This window comes from Eurytemora carolleeae, unplaced genomic scaffold (assembly GCF_000591075.1).
Source record: "Eurytemora carolleeae unplaced genomic scaffold, Eaff_2.0 scaffold220, whole genome shotgun sequence".
NCBI classification, from domain to species: domain Eukaryota; kingdom Metazoa; phylum Arthropoda; class Copepoda; order Calanoida; family Temoridae; genus Eurytemora; species Eurytemora carolleeae.
In genome coordinates, this window is record NW_019396829.1 from 276,299 (window position 1) to 294,812 (window position 18,514).

Sequence of the window (18,514 nt, forward strand, 5' to 3'; positions counted from 1 at the left end):
AATAATAATAATAATAATAATAATAATAATAATAATAATAATAATAATAATAATAATAATGATAATGATAATAATAAGAAGATGAAGAAGAAGAAGAAGAAGAAGAAGAAGATTACATCTAAGTATGTCTCGTGAAGGAAGAGGCTAAGTGTGTATATGATGAGGCCGGTATAGATGAGGAGGATGTCGAGGATAATGATGAGGATGAAGACAACAAAGTGAATAGGATCATGAAGCATAGCCCAGGTCCCCAGGTTGCTAAACCAACCTAAACAAAAACTTATAGTTAAAAGAAGTTTTCACCTTTTTGAAAATACAAATATAATGCCAAAATATAAAGTGATTGACAATGTAACATGTAACATGAAGTAAGCCATTTTGATAATACAGAAAATAACCAAATTAAAAATGATTGACAATGTAAAATAAAGGTTATTGTTAGAATTATATAAAAGTTTGAAAGGTAGCATTGTTGACAACACGTTGACAATCCAAGTACTTGTATTGTGTAACAGCAAACTATTTGTTACTATCCGAATGTCTGGCGGTGCCCGTGAAAAAAAATCAGATTTTAAAGAAAAATTTGATTTGATTTTCGATTGTTAAAACAAAAATCGAAATTGTTAGCCTATGTTTGGCCAGAGCTACAGCTAATATATATACATACATATATATGCATACAAATATATACAGTCCCTTCAATAGTCCCTAACGTAACCCTGTAATATTTAAAACGATGTTTTAAACTGAAACAGATGATGATATTTCATTTTAGGATATCTGTCTAGGTAGGTGGGCGTAGGAAGACAACGATGTTGGATTTTCCTTATTAGATTTGATATAAAATCAGATATCTAGCTGATTTTATATCTACAAGGTTACCCACAAAGGTTGAGACTGTAAAGACGACTTGTAATAATTAAGATATAACGATTCCAAGGTTAAATTAAGTCTTCTACCTTGGATATAATCTTTTAATGGCTTATTAGATGATTTTGCAAAGAAAGACACATGTTTAAAAACTCGGTGATGGTGATGGACCAAACCTCTGTAGAGTAAAAAAGTAGATGTTAGTTCCACATTTATTGAAAATATATTTCGGTCTGGGTTGACCCTCGTCAGTTCTTGAGATTGTTTCTTCACAAAGATTAAAAACAAAGACACATGTTTACAGTTGCAGGGAATCATTAATATAAGGAAAGAGACAGTATATATTTCGTACAGTCGTCTCTGAAGTCTTATCCTTTATGGGTAACCCTGTTCATAAAGTTTGACTGTTTGCCTGTTTGTTTGTTTGTCCGATCAAAACTCATGGAACCCCTGGACCGATTGGCCAAAAATTTTGGAAACTCGGGAGAACCAACCGGTCGACTTTTATCGGGAAAACCAAGTGCGGGTAAACGGCGGGAGTAACTGTGAGAATTTTGGCAACGCTGGGTTTCTAAGCTAGTATAATACAACACTGCGTGGCAAGGGGGATACATATGATTAAGCTTAACATTAAGATTAAAAATAAGATTAAGATTAAGATTACGCTTAACATTAAGATTAAGCTTAACATAAAGATTAAAAGTAAGAGTAAGATTAAGTTTAAGATTAAGATTAAGTTTAAGATTAAGATTAAGATTAAGATTAAGATTAAGCTTAACATTAAGATTAAGCTTAACATTAAGATTAAGCTTAACAACATTAGGATCAAAAATAAGATTAAGATTAAGATTAAGATTAAGATTAAGATTAAGATTAAGATTAAGATTAAGATTAAAATTAAGATTAAGATTAAGATTAAGATTAAGATTTAGTTGAAGATTAAGATTAAGATCAAGATGAAGATTAAGTACCTATAGCAACTAGGAGGCCAATAATAGCGAATGCATTCATAGCTTGCCAGAGAATTATCCAAATTCGTTGTGTTGGGTATTCACAATCATCATTCTAAAGACGACATCAAAACTTTGAAAACAAAACTTTCAGATTTGAAAACAATTCTAAATCCTTTTATTGGGCTTTTCAAACTTCCAAAACAAAACTAAACACTTCTGTGTCTATTTTAACATATATGGATTACAAAATTTCTTATATTGATTAACTTAAAATGACAAAATATTATTGAATGTCGTCTTTCCTTTTCTCCTTTCCAGAACACTGTGTAGAGAATCAGAAAATCCGCTAAAATAAAATAAAATTGGAAATGATAAAAATAGCTGAAGTTTTTTGACACCACACTTCTCTAAAGTGCTTGTTTCTTCTTTTGTACAGCTTTTAATGTACTTTACTGTACAGTACAGAACAGTACAGTACAGTACAGTATTGTTGTACTGTACAGTACAGTACAGTACTGTACAGTACAATACAGTACAGTACAGTAAAGTACATTAAAGCTGTACAAAAGTAAGTTTCTAACCTGAAAGATAGAGTCCTCCTAAAGAAACAACTAGGTAAAGATAAGGACCGTAGAAGCATCCACAAACCATTCCAGCAATTCTTCAATATGTATTATTCTTTTCTCCAATATTAGCAGCGTCAAGTTTATGAAGGGCTATTTTATATTTAAAACATTAGAAAATTAGAAATAATACATCTTGAGATAACTTGGGTGCTTGTGCCCATCTTCTAGTTCAATTGTGAACATGTTCTATTTGTATACATTGTAAAATAATAACAAACAGTTGTTATGTTTAGTTCAGTTTATCTGGAAGAATAATATTCCTGAGGAGAATAATGATGATTAGGAGAACCTAAAAAATATCATGTGATCATAATCTAATAATTCATCAAATGTAGTTGAGGGTTCTTTGAAAAAATAAAATAGCTTGTTAAAGTAGCTGGTCTTATCATTGCAAGTTACACCGATATTCTTTATACCTTTGTCTGATCAATAGTTCGGAAGATATCGTCGTGTCTTAGCTTTAAAACTGTATAATCCTTTGTAAACATGGATATATCAATATATCCTTGATCAGACAGTCTTGAATGCCACTTTGTTAGTGGAGAGTCATTAAAATTTAAATTATCATGTTCAGGGTTATCCGGCACGGATAAAACAATCATTTACTTTAATATTAACAAATTGTATTCAAGGTCTATAAATTTTATTCTTAATATCGTCATATTTAAAGAGTTTCAGGTCGTCTTCCAATGTGGGTAACCCTATATTTTCGATGTTAGGTATTTTACCTAAGGCATTTTCCCAAACGATAACTTCCCAAGGGTATTTTCCCAAATGTGCAATTTCCTGAAGTGCAACTTCGCAAGTCTGTCCTAGCCGCAGCGATCGAGCACTTGTCATATTTTAACCATATCGCTCGTCCCCTTGCTCATTCTGCAGCGACTCAGAAGGCCTAACCTAACCTTAGGGAAGTTTCCGCTTGGGAAATTGAAAATTTGGAAAGAAATTGAGTTTTTGTCACAAGCTCAGATTTTCTAATTCCTGTAATTTAGCAACCCGTTTTTCTGGACCTTTCATATTTCAAACTATTAATTCTGGTAGATCAAATAGTCTCAGTTTGAAATATCAAAGGTTTACACCATCAGGTTGCAAAGATATAGGTAATAGAAAATGTTAGTTTGTTGCAAAAACTCAATTCCTTTGTCACTTGGGAAGTCGCCCTGCTGAAAATATCTTTAACAAAGTACCTAACAATGTATTCCTACTGACCTGAGTACCGATATTGAAGGGTGCACAGAAGCACACCCTGCTAGGAAGAACTCTCCTAATGCCTCCCATCTTCAATTTTATAGATAGTACACCTACCAGACCTAAATATATACTTGAGTTAAAATTTATGTTACTTTTGCCTGCAGAGCCAAAAGACAAAAGACGAACAAAATCAAGCGTTCATATAAAACAAAACTAAATACAAATTTTAAACTTTATTTAGTTTAGATAAAGCAAAGGAATTGAGTCTTTGCCACAAAATAAAACTTTCTAAACCCCCATATCTTTGCAACCTGATGGTGTAAACCTTTTATATTTCAAACTTTGATTTTTTATATCTAACAGAATTTATGGTTTAAAATATCTAAGGTCTGTTAAATTTAGTTGCAAAGATATAAGGATCAGAAAATCAGAGTTTGTGGCAAAGACTCAATTTCTTTTGTTGATTTTTCTGACATTTCAACCAAAAACCTTGTATTAGCTAGAAGTAACAAACCGTTAAAAAACTGACCAACAGTCAACCTTAACAAATTTTAGTAATATCTGCTGTTAGCGGTGTTAAAAATTAAGATAGCAAACGAGCTGCAACTTCATAAACGAAAGGAATTCCGTTCAGTTTTTAGATGAAAACGAACGGCTACTTAATGTGTTTGTCTGTTCCTCTGATTTATCTAATTGGGGGGAGGGGGATGTATGAACTAGAAAAACTTGTTAAGTTGCAAAACTGTTAATTAATAACAAAATTTTTGATTCTACAATCTTTATTATCTTTCTCTACCTGTGTGCTCAGTTAGCTGTACTGTATACTTACAACTGTTTACTAATATTGATATACTATAGGTTAGACCAGAATCAACTTATAATAATCAAATATGCAGTGCGCTCTCGGTATAGTTGATGGCCTATACAACTAGTAAAGGATTATCGTACATCATCATTCTATACACTATAACCTCGTTGGTACATCATCACTCTATACACTATAACCTCGTTGTTACATCATCACTCTATACACTATAACCTCGTTGGTACATCATCACTCTATACACTATAACCTCGTTGGTACACCATCACTCTATACACTTTAACCTCGTTGTTACATCATCACTCTAAACACTATAACCTCGTTGGTAAATCATCACTCTATACACTATAATCTCGTTAGTACATCATCACTCTATACACTATAACCTCGTTGGTACATCATCACTCTCTACACTATAACCTCGTTGGTTAAAACCGCTTATTTGGGCGTTGTTCTTTAGTGATCTCTTGGAACAACAATGAAACAATAAATTCAATCTTTATCTTAATTTACTCAAGCCACCTAGGCTAGCTTTATGCAAAGCGTATAATTAATATCTTAACCCTATCCCTGTTGGGGAGGGAACTTTAAAACCAGGATACGCATCGACCCCCCCCCNCATGATGTGAAAATATGACAAATAATACATCATTGAAAAGCTCTCATGCTCTACTTTCAGAATCTGCAAAAAAAAATTGCAAATTGGCAAAATTCTTCTTTGCAAAATCCAGTTATATAGTAAAAATTTTTATAGAAAACTTTTTCCAAAAATACTAAAATATACTGAAAGTGGGTGAAAAGAAAGATTTAGTTTGTTACATGAAAAAGTAGTCATTCAGGCAGTGTGCCTGAGGATTCAAGCAGTTATTATAAAAGTCATAAAGGGAGGGCTTTGGGTGTTAGGAAAATTCAGATAATTTCACAGCCCCAGACCAATACTTTTGTAGATATGTATGCTGGGGGGGCCAGCAGGAATAGGGTTAAGGGACTTGCTACGTAACTTCATTTCAAGAAGTTAACATACCGTATCCTTGAAACTTTGGTCTGAGCAAAATAATTTAATTGTTCTGAAAATTAACAAATACAGGTTTTATATCTTAATCTTAGTTTGTTCGCAAAATAAGTGGAAAAGGGACAAAAATAAAAAAAATAATGTAAATAAATATAATATCATGCAGTTTTGTAAATAATAGAGAAGCTGAAAAGTCTCTCCGTCTATATTGAAGCAAATACAAATAATTTTCAGTTTCTGCATAAAAAAGTCGAAAGAAATGAAACTGGTAGATTCCATCTTTTTTTTGTTTTAAAATGAATAATTATTAATTGTTATATATTAAAGAAAGTTTTACAGGTTTTCATGTAATATGAAAAAAAACTCATGAAGCGGAGGGTTAAGAGAAAATTCGCCGCCGGTTCTTTTAAATAAAATTCCTGAAATAGTTGTGTGAAAGATTCGTAAACAAACTCAGGAAAATGTTGGGTAAAATTCCTGAATAATCTACATTAGAGAAATTTCAAGTTACCCTCCATACAATGATGACAATGCCCGATTCACAACGGTACCCTTGAAATTTTATAATTTTGAATACTGATCATACAAATGGTTTCTCTACTAAAGTGATTTGCGCTTTTTATACTACAGGAAAACAAATGGAAAATGTCAGAAATAAGCACTTGAAATCTAGGAAAACGACAATATGTTCCATATAATTAATCAAATAAAGGTTTCAATGGTAAAAAATTGTGAAACGGGGAGTACCATCTTTACGTGAAAAGTCACTTATAAACATCATTCAAACTTGTATAAAAGTTTAAAATGCCTTTTGACATCTTAAATTTGTCTGAAACTCACCAAATTCTCTCACAGGGTTTGTTTATTGTTTGAAGGAGAATCTGTTTATTTTTCTAGCTCAATTTTCATCACTCAGACTTCAGGCCGTTTTGACCTTTCTGCTTGTATTACAGCCTGTTGAGCTGCCTTTTTATTTTATATTTAATCACAATTTAGTCTTTCACATTTTTTTGTTGGTCACTTGTTTTTTTTTCTGAAAAAATGTTGCACAGTGAGAACCAGAAAACTCTGGATAGGAAATCGACTTTTAGACTCAAGTTATGACTTTAAATAGTTCAATGTATATACATGACCAGGCACTGTACAATAGTGCAGTGTAAACAGACCCATTTCACTGATACGTGATTTAATAACTTACTACGTAAAGTTTTGTAACAACATCAAATGCGCTTCAATATTGCTTTAATGTTGTCTTCCTATTTCAAAATTATCTGGTTATCACTGTATCTGTATAAAGCAGTAATCGCTGTTTACGTTTGTGTGTTTGTTATTCAATTATTTTTTTTACTGATGCTTTAAGTGATAAATAATACATAAATTCCGGATTTGATTTTTTAATCAATGGTTAAAAAATCATAACATTTTTATCTTTTTCATTAAAAACTTGTTTTTTTTTCGACTGCAGCTGTATTTTCAAGAGAAAAAAATGGAAAATGTGAAAATGTCGTCTTTGTTACTTATAATCCTTGAAATCGGAGGAAGAATATTTTAAATTACATTAACATGATAGAAAAAATCAAAAAATGATACGAAATGTTAACTAAACATTCGAATGACCCGAATAAAATTTCGGAATTTTTGTATTGTAACATTTAAAGGATCAGTTATAAATAAAAATGAATTAGTTACGGTTAAAGTTGAATAATGCAACTTATAGAATTTATACAGACTCTCAACTCTCGTTTTCAACAATTTAATTTCAATTCTGCATATACATCTTTCATTTTTTGCAAATAGATTATTTTAGTTTAAAACCTAGTTTTTCAATTACCCTGTTCTTATTGTATGCCATTATCAGTATAAGTTTATTAATTTAGATTCATTTCTGATTTTTATAATGATTTTGAAAAACTTTTCAACCCCCCCCGGCCCCCCCCCTCCTCCTATTTTTTATTTAAGAAATATTTCTTTATAAACATCGAACATTTGTTTTGATAAATGGCTATGTTTAAGAAAAAACTATGGTGATTAAGCATAATTTTAAGATTTCAGATGTTTTGTATTGGTATGTCTCGATATAAGTTAAGAAAAATAAATGAATTTACACTCACAGCTTAATCTTTGTTTAAATGATTTTTATATGAAATACGAATTTTCCAACAACCCCCCCCTCGTTTTGTAAACCCACAAAATGTTTCGATAGACAATAAACATAGGTTTTATTGAAATAGGATATTTTAAAATTGTACAAATTATTACTGTAAAAGTTTTTACTTAAGAGACACAGATATAACATATTCCGGTGTATATATTTTGTTAAGAGAGAACTTGATCATTGTTTATTAATCACACGAGATTTACTATATAAGACTTGCCGCGTGGGGGGTCCATTTTTATTTATGTTTTCGTGTTCACCCTGTACGGATGAATATATTTTGGCTCACCCTGTTATTGTATTTTGTTGTTCATTCTATAATTATATTTATACTTTTATTCGTTTTGTTGTGTTCACCCTGTATTTACATTTTTGTTTTCATCCTTTATTTGTTTTCTAGTTTCATCCTGTATTTTATTATAGTTTCACCCTGTATTTGTATTATAGTTTAACCATCTGTTTTAGTATTCTAGTTTCACCCTGTATTTGTATTTTATAGTTTTACCCTGTATTTGTGTTCTAGTTTCGCCCTGTATCTGTATTATGGTTTCACCCTGCATCTGTATTATAGTTTCACCCTGTATCTGTATTATAGTTTCACCTTGCATTTGTATTTTAGTTTCGAATAGTATTTGTATTCTAGTTTCCTCTTGTATTTGTATTCTAGTGTCACCCTGTATTTGTATTCTAGTTTCACCTTGTATTTGTGTTCTAGTTTCACCCTGTATTTGTATTCTAGTTTCCTCTTGTATTTGCATAGTTTCACCCTGTATTTTTATTCTAGTTTCACCTTGTATTTGTATTCTAGTTTCCCCCTGTATTTGTATTCTAGTTTCACACTGTATTTGTATTCTAGTTTCACCCTGTATTTGTATTCCATAGTTTCACCATGTATCTGTATTATAGTTTTCTCCTGTGTATTTTTATTCTAGTTTCACCCTGTATTTGTATCGTTGTTTTACCCTTATTTGTATTCTAGTTTAACCCTTTATTTGTATTTTAGTTTCACCATGTATCTGTATTATAGTTTTCCCCAATGTATGTATTATAATTTTCCCCCTGTATCTGTATTCTTGTTTCCTCCTGTTTATTTGTATCATAGTGTCCCCGTCTGTATCTGTATTCTAGTTTGCTCCTGATAATTTATATCATAGTTTCCCCGGCTCTCTCTGTATTATAGTTTTCTGCTGTTTATTTATATCGTAGTGTCCCCGGCTCTATCTGTATTCTAGTTTTCTGCTGTTTATTTATATCATAGTTTCCCCGGCTGTATCTGTATTCTAGTTTATCCTGTTTATTTATATCATAGTAGATAAACCGCTGGTTGTTATCTGGGCAGTATTATTGTTTATTTAAATGAATATTTAACCATAGTTTTTTCATTTTCAGAAATTGTTTTGATTAATACAGATTAGGTTTACTTATTAAACATTCACTTGATCTCATGTTTTAAACATCGAAATGTTCGCTTGTATTTTCATTATTATTATTTTCATAAAATAACGCAACCTCGAAAACAAATATTGTAGATGTAAATTCTGTATCCTTATAAAAAAAATTAAATTTGACCAAATTGTTTAAAAATTAAGTCTTTTAACTATTTTTCTTTACTTTCTAATAATTACTACTTTTTAAATTTTCTCAGAAATTGTCAATTTTAATTGTTTATTGTCCCCTTTCAACATTGTTATTATTTTTTATTTCCCCAGCTGTGTTGGCTAAATTCTAGGGGGGGGAAATCTACACTACCCCCACTCTTACAATCGCAATTTATTTAATAGCGTGTGGACTGTGGAGCATTCATCAATATATTGTATCTATGTGTCTGTTTAGTATTGTCCACTCTAAACTCAGGAACCCCAGGATCGATTCGCCTCAAATTTTGAGTAGGTTGACGTTTAAAGGGAGCAATGTGTTTCAAGCCGGGTTAACAAGTTAGTAGCTAGAATTTTTGGTAAAGGTTTTTTTTCAATAATTTTAAACCCATTTTCTGGACAAAGACAGGATATTTTAGAAAGCCGAGCACTGACACCACCTAAATGTGTAAAGATGCCTAATTTAATATAACTAGGCGTTTAGGGCGCTTCGCGCCCATCTTCGATTTCAATTGTAAACATGTTCTCTTTTGGTACATTGGAAAAAAAAACCAAAAAAGTTTGCGGATTTCATAAAAAAATTTTGTGGATTTTCAAAATTTTCAAAAATTTAATGAAAAAAGAATTGTTAAGGGTGCAAATTTTTGAAATTTTCATCATTTTTAAAATTCCTGACGCCACGTGAGATCCCACTCAAAATTTGGGCCGGATCGGTTCAGCCGTTTTGACGTAATTATTGGATAAAAACAAACAGACAAACAAATAAACAGACACCCAGACAAGCTAAATTTATATAAAGATTGAAATCGTGAAGAATTCCAAAAAGTAAAAAACAATTGTATGAAAGTTTAACAAAATGAATAACATTTTCTGGAAAATCTCTTTTTTTAACATAAATTCTTTCCGAATTTTTTTTTCCAAAATTATATTTTCTTTCTTAAATCTCTTTTAATCGAAAAAAGTTACCCATTCCCTTTCTTTAGAAAGACGGATTCGTCACTTTCATTTTCATTTTTTTTGCATTTATAGTTTTGCTTTCATTTTTTCAATCTTAACCTTTTGAATCCCCTTAATACTATTCAGTAATCATCAACTGTTATAAAATATTTTCAGAAATTAATTTTTTGGATTTAGAGTTAGGAATTTTATAAAACTTAAATACATATTATTAAATTCTGGACACGCTCTTTAGAATCAGAAAAAAACTTTCACTTTTTAAATATTTTGAAAATAGCCAAGCTTGGTAACAGTTTAAACTTTCAACAATAACTGTAAACTTTAACATACAGTCTATATCTTCTGTATTTCAAACTAAATCGAAATACTTGAACATTCTCGTTTTCTAGCCATTTCTGTTAATTTTCAGATAAATAAGAGGATTCCATGGCGCTTTACGCCACTCTTTATAACAGTTATTTAGCTTTTCAAACGTTTTTGCGAACATCTTATCCGTATATTTATGAAACAACTAGTTTAGGAACCCAGTTTTGTCTGGAAACTAAACTTTCTCTGTGAAAGGAAACTCAACTTTGGTTAAAATGTAAAAAAAAAACTAAGCTAAGAACTTGTTCGTGGTGCGACCGAGTTTTCTGTTAATATATGAGGCAAATCAGTAAAGGTATGTAGGATCGGACATACTAATAAGATTAATTGCTTCTTTATATTTAGACTAGCTTGGAACCCAGCTTTGCCTGGAGTTTTCTCTAAAAGGTAGACCCACTCAATTTTAAATGTTAAAGTTAAGCTGATTTCTCTTATCATCATTAAGGCAAATCGGTCCAGGGGGTTCATGACTTATTATCGGACCTACAAACAGAGATTACTACTTCATATATGGAGATAACAAAGAAGAAATAATTGCCGAAAGATTTGAAGAATTGTTTTGTTTTTGAACTGGACGTACAGGGTGTCCCACGAAATATGACAATTGGTGAATAGATTAGAATGTCTTCTTTCATAATTTGTTAAATTGTTTAATACCGATGAAAATAATAAAAATATTATAGTAAAATATATTTGAGCAAAGGATTTGTTAAACGAAATAAACTGCAAACAGTCTTTTATAACTAATACAGGGTATGGATGACGACATTCAAAGCTGTTTACCAACTGTCATGTTTCGTGGGACACCCTGTATTTTGTCAATAAGAAGCGTTGAGCACATGTATATTCCGTACAGTATCTGATAGAGGATTATAACGGGGGGGGGATACCCCCAAGGGAAGGGGGGGGGCGCTCAGCAGGAAGAAGAGATGGGTTGTATGTCCAAGTTTTGATGGCATGCTGAGGCACTAATTTGAAATGCATGGTTCAAACTTCTATTTGATCATGTATTTGATGTTTTTCTATAAATATTTTCATTTTTTAAATTTTCTGGAGATATATTACAACAGGATCATTTCTTTCAAGGATCAATGCCAGCAGGATCAATTCAACCAAGATATATTCGAGTAGGATCAAATTTAGCAAGATCAATTCCATCAGAATCAATTCCAGCATGATCAATTCCAGCAGGATCAATTCCAGCAGGATCAGTTACAGTAGGATCAATTACAGCAAGATCAATTCCAGCAGGATCAGTTACAGCAGAATCAATTCATGCAAGATCAATTCCAGTAAAATTAATTCCATCAAGATCAAATCAAGTATGATCAATTCTATCAGAATCAATTCCAGCTGAAGCAATTACAGGAGGATAAATTTCAGCAAGATCAATTCGAATTGGATCAATTCCATCAGGATCAATTCAAGCACGAACAATTCAAGCAGGATCAATTCCAGCAGGTTCCATTCCAGCAGGATCAATTCCAGCAAGATCATTAAAAAAAATTCAAGTTGAAGCAATTTCAGCGGGATCATTTCCAGCAGGATAAATTCCAGTAGGATCAGTTGCAGCAGGATCAATGTCCGCATGATCAATGTCCGCATGATCAATTCCAGCAGGATCCATTACAGCAGGATCAATTCCAGCAAGATCATTAAGAAAAATTCAAGTTGAAGCAATTTTAGCGGGATCATTTTCAGCAGGATGAATTCCAGCAGGATAAATTCCAGTAGGATCAATTCCAACAAGATCAATTCCAGCAAAATCACTTCCAGCGGGATCAATTCCAGCAGGATCAATTCCAGATAGATCAATTCGAGTAGGATTAATTCCATCAAAATCGATTCCAGCAGGATCGATTTTAGCAGGATCAATTCCAGCAGGATCAGTTATAGCAGGATCAATTCAAGCAGGATCAATTATAGCAGGATCAATTCAAGCAGGATCCATCCCAGCAGGATCAATTCAAGCAGTATCAATTCCAGCAAGATCAAGTCCAGTAGGATCATATTCCAGCAGGGTCAATTCAAGCAAGATCAATTCGAGCAGGACCAACTACAGCAAGATCAATTCAAAAAGGATCAATTTAAGTCCAAACTACAGTGAAATTACAGAAAATTACAGAAAATTTCACGTTAGATTAAAACCTTATATGTGTTCAATTATTTTCAGTATTTAAAAAAAATACTTTAGAAGGTTTAAATCTCCCCAAGATCGACCCCCACCACCACATTATACACATACATATAAACAGTTTGTTTTTAATCTTCATGAGAGAAAAAGTCTTTAAGGAATAATAATTATCTTAAAACATTCTTTAAAAAGTTATTTTGCAAATAATCTTTTTTCAATATAATGATCTGATTTTGTCCATATGACAGCCCATTTTTTAAAATATTTTTTTTTGTTTATTTTCTTGTGGTTTTTTATATTTTTCATTATCGATTTTGATGGTTATTATATCGTTAAATTTCAGTAAAATGTCTAACTAACCTCTACTTTTTCTACTATACAGAGGTTTAGTCTATCACCATCACCGAATTAGAAAAAACTGGGTTGTGGTCTGTTCTGCATATTTATTTAGTAAAATCGACATGATCGTAATTTAACTTTACTTTCTATGATGTATAGTAAACAACCACTGTCAGCCCTCCCCCCCTCCCCTGTCCAAAGTGTAAATAGTTACATTAAATGAACAAACAGTTCTTAAATCTATTTTTAAAAACTATTTTTCCATTTTTTATCTGAAATCACATCATTTACTGAGCTATTCAACCGGCCTGCCTCATAACAATACAGTTATGCACAATGCGAGCACAGGGTTTAATAGATATTTAGTATTACTAGAAATTCAAGGCGCTTCGCGCCCTTCTTTCTAGCCTTAGAGGGCGCTTCGCGCCCATCTTCTAAATTAATTGTGAACATGTTCTCTTTGTGTACATCGTAAAACAAAACAAAAATAATTCGCGGATTTTCACAAAAAAAATCGCGGATTTTCAAAATTTTCAAAAATTTAATGACGATCGAATTTTGATGGAGACAAATATTTAAAATTTCAATCATTCATAAACCTTCCCTGGGTCCCTAGATGTCCCACAAAAAATTTGGGCCCGATCGGTTCAGCCGTTTTGACGTTTATTGGACACAAACAGACAGACAGACAGACAAACAGACAAGCCAAATTTATATATAGATACTCATAATATTATTTGAAAATATATAAATAAGAATATAAATATTGTTATATATTATTATAGAGATAATAATATTAAATATTAAGCATAATAATAATAGTAATAATAATAATAATATTACTACTACTACTACTAATATTAATAATATCTTCAAATAATTATAGTACTAGTAATTATAATAATAATTATTATGATAATAATCGCGCGTAATAAAGACATTGTTTTAGGGATAAATAAGTAAGTAAGTAAGTCACAAGTAAGTTAGAATCTGTCACAAGTAAGTTAGAATCTGTCACAAAACGAAAGATTTTTTTTCTTACAGAAGATATAAGCCAAAAAATACAATTAATTGTCCTTAGAACCCCTCGGGTAAATAAAATAGCCAGCCAGGATGATAAAGTGTTCTGCCGGGACATGTTAGTTTATAGTCCCGCCTATAATTAGAATATGTTATCTGAACAAGACCTATGCGGCCGGGAACGCCTTTTTATTTTCTCTCTGCTCCGCCCATCGCCTGCACGTGCTGGTACAGTCATCTTTGCTCTTCATTGTCATAAAAGTGCACTTTGTCTTAACTACAGAATTAACCTCAATGAATGAGACCCCAGAGACGACTGTACGGAATTGTTTAGTATTTTCTAAAAAACATTAATTTTTAATTTGTTAATTGCAGTTGCGTATACTCTGCGTACATACTAAAACCATGATTCTCTCTGGGCGGAATTTATAAACAAGAATAGATGCATCAGTGTTTGTTTAGTATCCGAGGAGGATAAAAGCATTAAATTTTGATAATTTTGATAATTTTGATAATTCACATAATAGTTTCCTATGACCAGAATATTTCATTGATTTTTTATGAGAAAGATGGATCCCATGTCAGGCTTCGACATCCGTCTTGTGTTTACATTACCGCCCAGAGACAGTACACTGCAGTACAAAAGATGCGCACACCTTTCCTTGCATTATAACCTTGGTTTTACTTAATATTAAACATGTTCTGGAAACAAAAATGAAGTATCGCAAGAAATTTATAGATTAACACTGTTTGAAAATGAAGCTTTGCAATATGTTCTCATCGAGAAAATTATTATGAAAAATAAACCAAATGCGAGATTTGCTTATTTTTAGAAAAGTTGCGCTGACTAGACGGAGAAAGGTTTACATGATGACCTAGTAAGCTAGAAAGATTTGCTTATTTAAGAAAAGTTGCGCTGGCTAGACGGGAAAAGGTTGACATGACCTAGTAAGCTTATAGTAAGATTTGCTTATTTTTAGAAAAGTTGCGCTGACTAGACGGGAAAAGGTTGACATGACCTAGTAAGCTTAAAGTAAGATTTGCTTATTTTAAAAAAGTTGCGCTGACTAAACGGGAAAAGTTGACATGACCTAGTAAGCTAGTAAGATTTAGTTTGTTGCCTACAGCACACTTCTGACCTAAGTAGGAGTCATATTTCAATTATTTAACTCAATACTTAGAAACTTACTTAATAGGGGAGAGTTAGAAGGGGGCAGGGTACTTGTTGGAAGGGGGTAGGATATTGGAAGGGGGTTGGGTGTTGGGAGAAGGTAGAGGGTTAAAAGAAGGTAAGTTACGTGTTGGAAGGGGGTATGGTGTTGAAAGGTGGTAGTGTGTTGGAAGGGGGTAGGGTGTTGTAAGGGGTTAGAGAGTTGGAAGGGGATAGAGTGTTGGAAGGGGGTAGGGTGTTGTAAGGGGTTAGAGAGTTGGGAGGGGATAGGGTGTTGGAAGGGCGTAGGGTGTTGGAAGGGGATAGAGTGTTGGAAGGGGGTAGGGTGTTGTAAGGGGTTAGAGAGTTGGAAGGGGATAGGGTGTTGGAAGGGCGTAGAGTGGTGGAAGGGGGTAGAGTGTTGGAAAGGGGTAGGGTGTTGTAAGCATATAAGGTGTTAGAAGGGGGTTGAGTCTTGGAAGGGTTAGGGTGTAAAAAGGGGTTAAAGTATTATAAGAGGATATAGTGTTAGAGGGGGTAGGGTGTTGGAAGGATAGATAGATAGATTATAGATAGCTAGATAGCTAGAGATGTATAGATATATAGATATATGTATAGGTAGATAGATTGATAGATAGATAGATAGATAGATAGAAAGATAGATAGATAGATAGATAGATAGATAGATAGATAGATAGATAGATAGATAGATAGATAGATAGATAGATAGATAGATAGATAGATAGATAGATAGATAGATAGATAGATAGATAGATAGATAGATAGATAGATAGATAGATAGATAGATAGATAGATAGATAGATAGATAGATAGATAGATAGATAGATAGATAGATAGATAGATAGATAGATAGACAGATAGATAGATAGATAGATAGATAGATAGATAGATAGATAGATAGATAGATAGATAGACAGATAGATAGATAGACAGATAGACAGCTATGTAACTGTATACGTTTAGATAACTCATTCTGTGAACGCGTAACAGGTGAATGTATACAAATATGTTTATTTATAAACATGCCAGACATAATACTATACCTTGTCTATTAATAGACATAACACTACCTTGTCTATTAATAGACATAACACTACATTGTTTATTAATAGACATAACACTACATTGTCTATTAATAGACATAACACTACATTGTCTATTAATACTATTTAAAACTGTCATTGTATCTTTCAAGATGATGTTTTCCGTGATTATTTTGCTCAACATTTTTTTGACATATTTTTTAAAAGTTAATTGTTGTTATTTAGAGTATTCCTTAATTAAGGAGGATATTGCTAAAAACAACTCATACCGAAGAACGTAGCGTCTATAAAAATGCAGAAAGTTGCAACATTCAACTTGGATCATAAAAATCGTAAAAAAATCAATGTAATTCCAAACAAATCATTCAGATATTTATACATTTTCGACGCATTCGTATATAGTTGATATTTCATAATATTTTTGATTTCGTTTTTTTAAACATTTCGCTGGCGCTGGATTTTCGAACATTCCTGGAAAATATAGAAAATTAAATCTATTATTCTCAAAGAACTAGAAATAAAATATTGAAAAGTTCTGCTGTCAGAAACTCGCGAAACTTTAATATTGCTTTAGAGTTTCCTATCCAATAAGATTCTAATTTTTTAAACTTTTGTCATTTCGCTTCAAGTTAATAAACTGGTTTAAGACAAATGTTTTTATTTGTAAGAAGAACCAGTTATTTAAATAAGACTTTGATCAACGGATTATCTAGGGGAAAAAACATGTTTGAAGTTATCACCATAATTCTGCAGATATATCTACAAAAACTTTAGAAAGTTAACAATAATTACTGGTGACCCCGAATTCACGGTGCATTCCAAATTTACTATAGTTACCCTTCACAGCTTCATTTGGAGCAAAATTATGTGTTCAAATTTGGCAATTTTCTTCCTTTTTTTACGTATCATAAATCCACAAGACTTTTTCATAAAAAGTTGAAAAGTTGAACATTTTCTGATAACAAACTTACAGTTTTATGATTTTTGGCTCAAACAAAGGTTTAAAGGGTACCGTCGCCAATCGGATATGCAACTCTATCAATATATTTTGAAGGTCACTATGCAATTACGTGTACAGTCCGATTAATATCTAGAATTTTGTATCCACTTGTATTATTCATACCTGTATCTAAATTCTTTTTAGCCAATTGGATTTCTAACACTTAACTTAAAATGTTAAACTCTGTATCGCTTTGATATCAATTATTCGACTATTTAATGAAATCATCTGTAATACTATGTAGGGTCCGTCCTAGAGAACGATTTTTGGACCCCCCACCCCGCCCCCCCCCCTCCTATTAATTTTGTACATGACCACTTTAGTATTTATTTAGGGTTAGGTTAGGTTAAGACACTTTCTGGGCCGAGTGCTGCGGCCACGGGTTAGGTTAAGTTAAGACACTTTCACACTTTCTGTAAGATCCATGTACAAAATTGATAGGAGGGGGGGGAGGGGGGGTCCAAAAATCGTTCTCTAGGAAATTACCTACTATGTATAAATTTGATACTCCATCATTTTAAACGTAATCTATTAAAAATCTAAAATTCGATTTTTTATCAACTTTATAACTCAATTTAAATTCTTTGTATTTTTAATATCTGGAATTCACTTTTATACCTTTATAATTTCTCTTTTAAACTTTCTAAAAATTGAATATCTAAAAATCTACATTAATTCAACTTTTAAAACTCTGCAACTGAAAATATCTTAATCTTTGATTTGTTTCAGTTTCTTTTATCATTTGTCAATGATATCTGTAAGACATTAAGACATTTAAACTCTATTTTTAACTCATCTTTTATATTTTGTATCTATCAAATATACAAAACTCTATCACTTTTAACTAAAGTAACTTGCACGTTTATATAAGATTGAAACCTAATCTGTTTTCAATCAACTCTTGTTTTAAAGAGAAGAAAAAAACTTTTTAAATTGCCTCTATGTGATCAACGCGGTACTTTTCATTTCTCTCACTTGTACCAAAAATCAAGAAAGTAGAGGAGCTATGAGGCCACAATTCGTGGCAGTCCTTCTTTCTTGCATTCAGTACTATGCATTTTAATTTTTAAAGTTAAATTTTAATACAAACAATTTCAAGCAGTTTTACACTAATAACGCAACTTTTTAAAACTATAAAATCTTAAAATGAATTGATAAAGTTTCAATGTTAGAATAATTAAATCTTGTCTATCTGTTGCGTCTATAAGGAGAAAATTGTTAAAAACGATTCATGCTGAAGAACGTAGCGTCCATACAAA

General features: G+C 31.9%; 1 protein-coding gene across 1 annotated transcript in view; it reads right to left on the reverse strand.

The window, feature by feature from the left end:
* Positions 1 to 6,504, reverse strand: part of LOC111709144 (uncharacterized) — an 8,257-nt gene extending 1,753 nt beyond the window's left edge. The window contains exons 1-7 of the mRNA XM_023482752.1: positions 6,316 to 6,504; positions 3,659 to 3,759; positions 2,710 to 2,738; positions 2,405 to 2,484; positions 2,126 to 2,169; positions 1,842 to 1,935; positions 117 to 268 (exon numbers count right to left, since the gene is read on the reverse strand). Of these exons, the coding sequence (XP_023338520.1) occupies positions 117 to 268; positions 1,842 to 1,935; positions 2,126 to 2,169; positions 2,405 to 2,484; positions 2,710 to 2,738; positions 3,659 to 3,727 (468 nt within the window). The 5' untranslated portion in view covers positions 3,728 to 3,759; positions 6,316 to 6,504. The remainder of the gene's footprint in view (positions 1 to 116; positions 269 to 1,841; positions 1,936 to 2,125; positions 2,170 to 2,404; positions 2,485 to 2,709; positions 2,739 to 3,658; positions 3,760 to 6,315) is intronic.
* Positions 6,505 to 18,514: the final 12,010 nt, after the last annotated feature.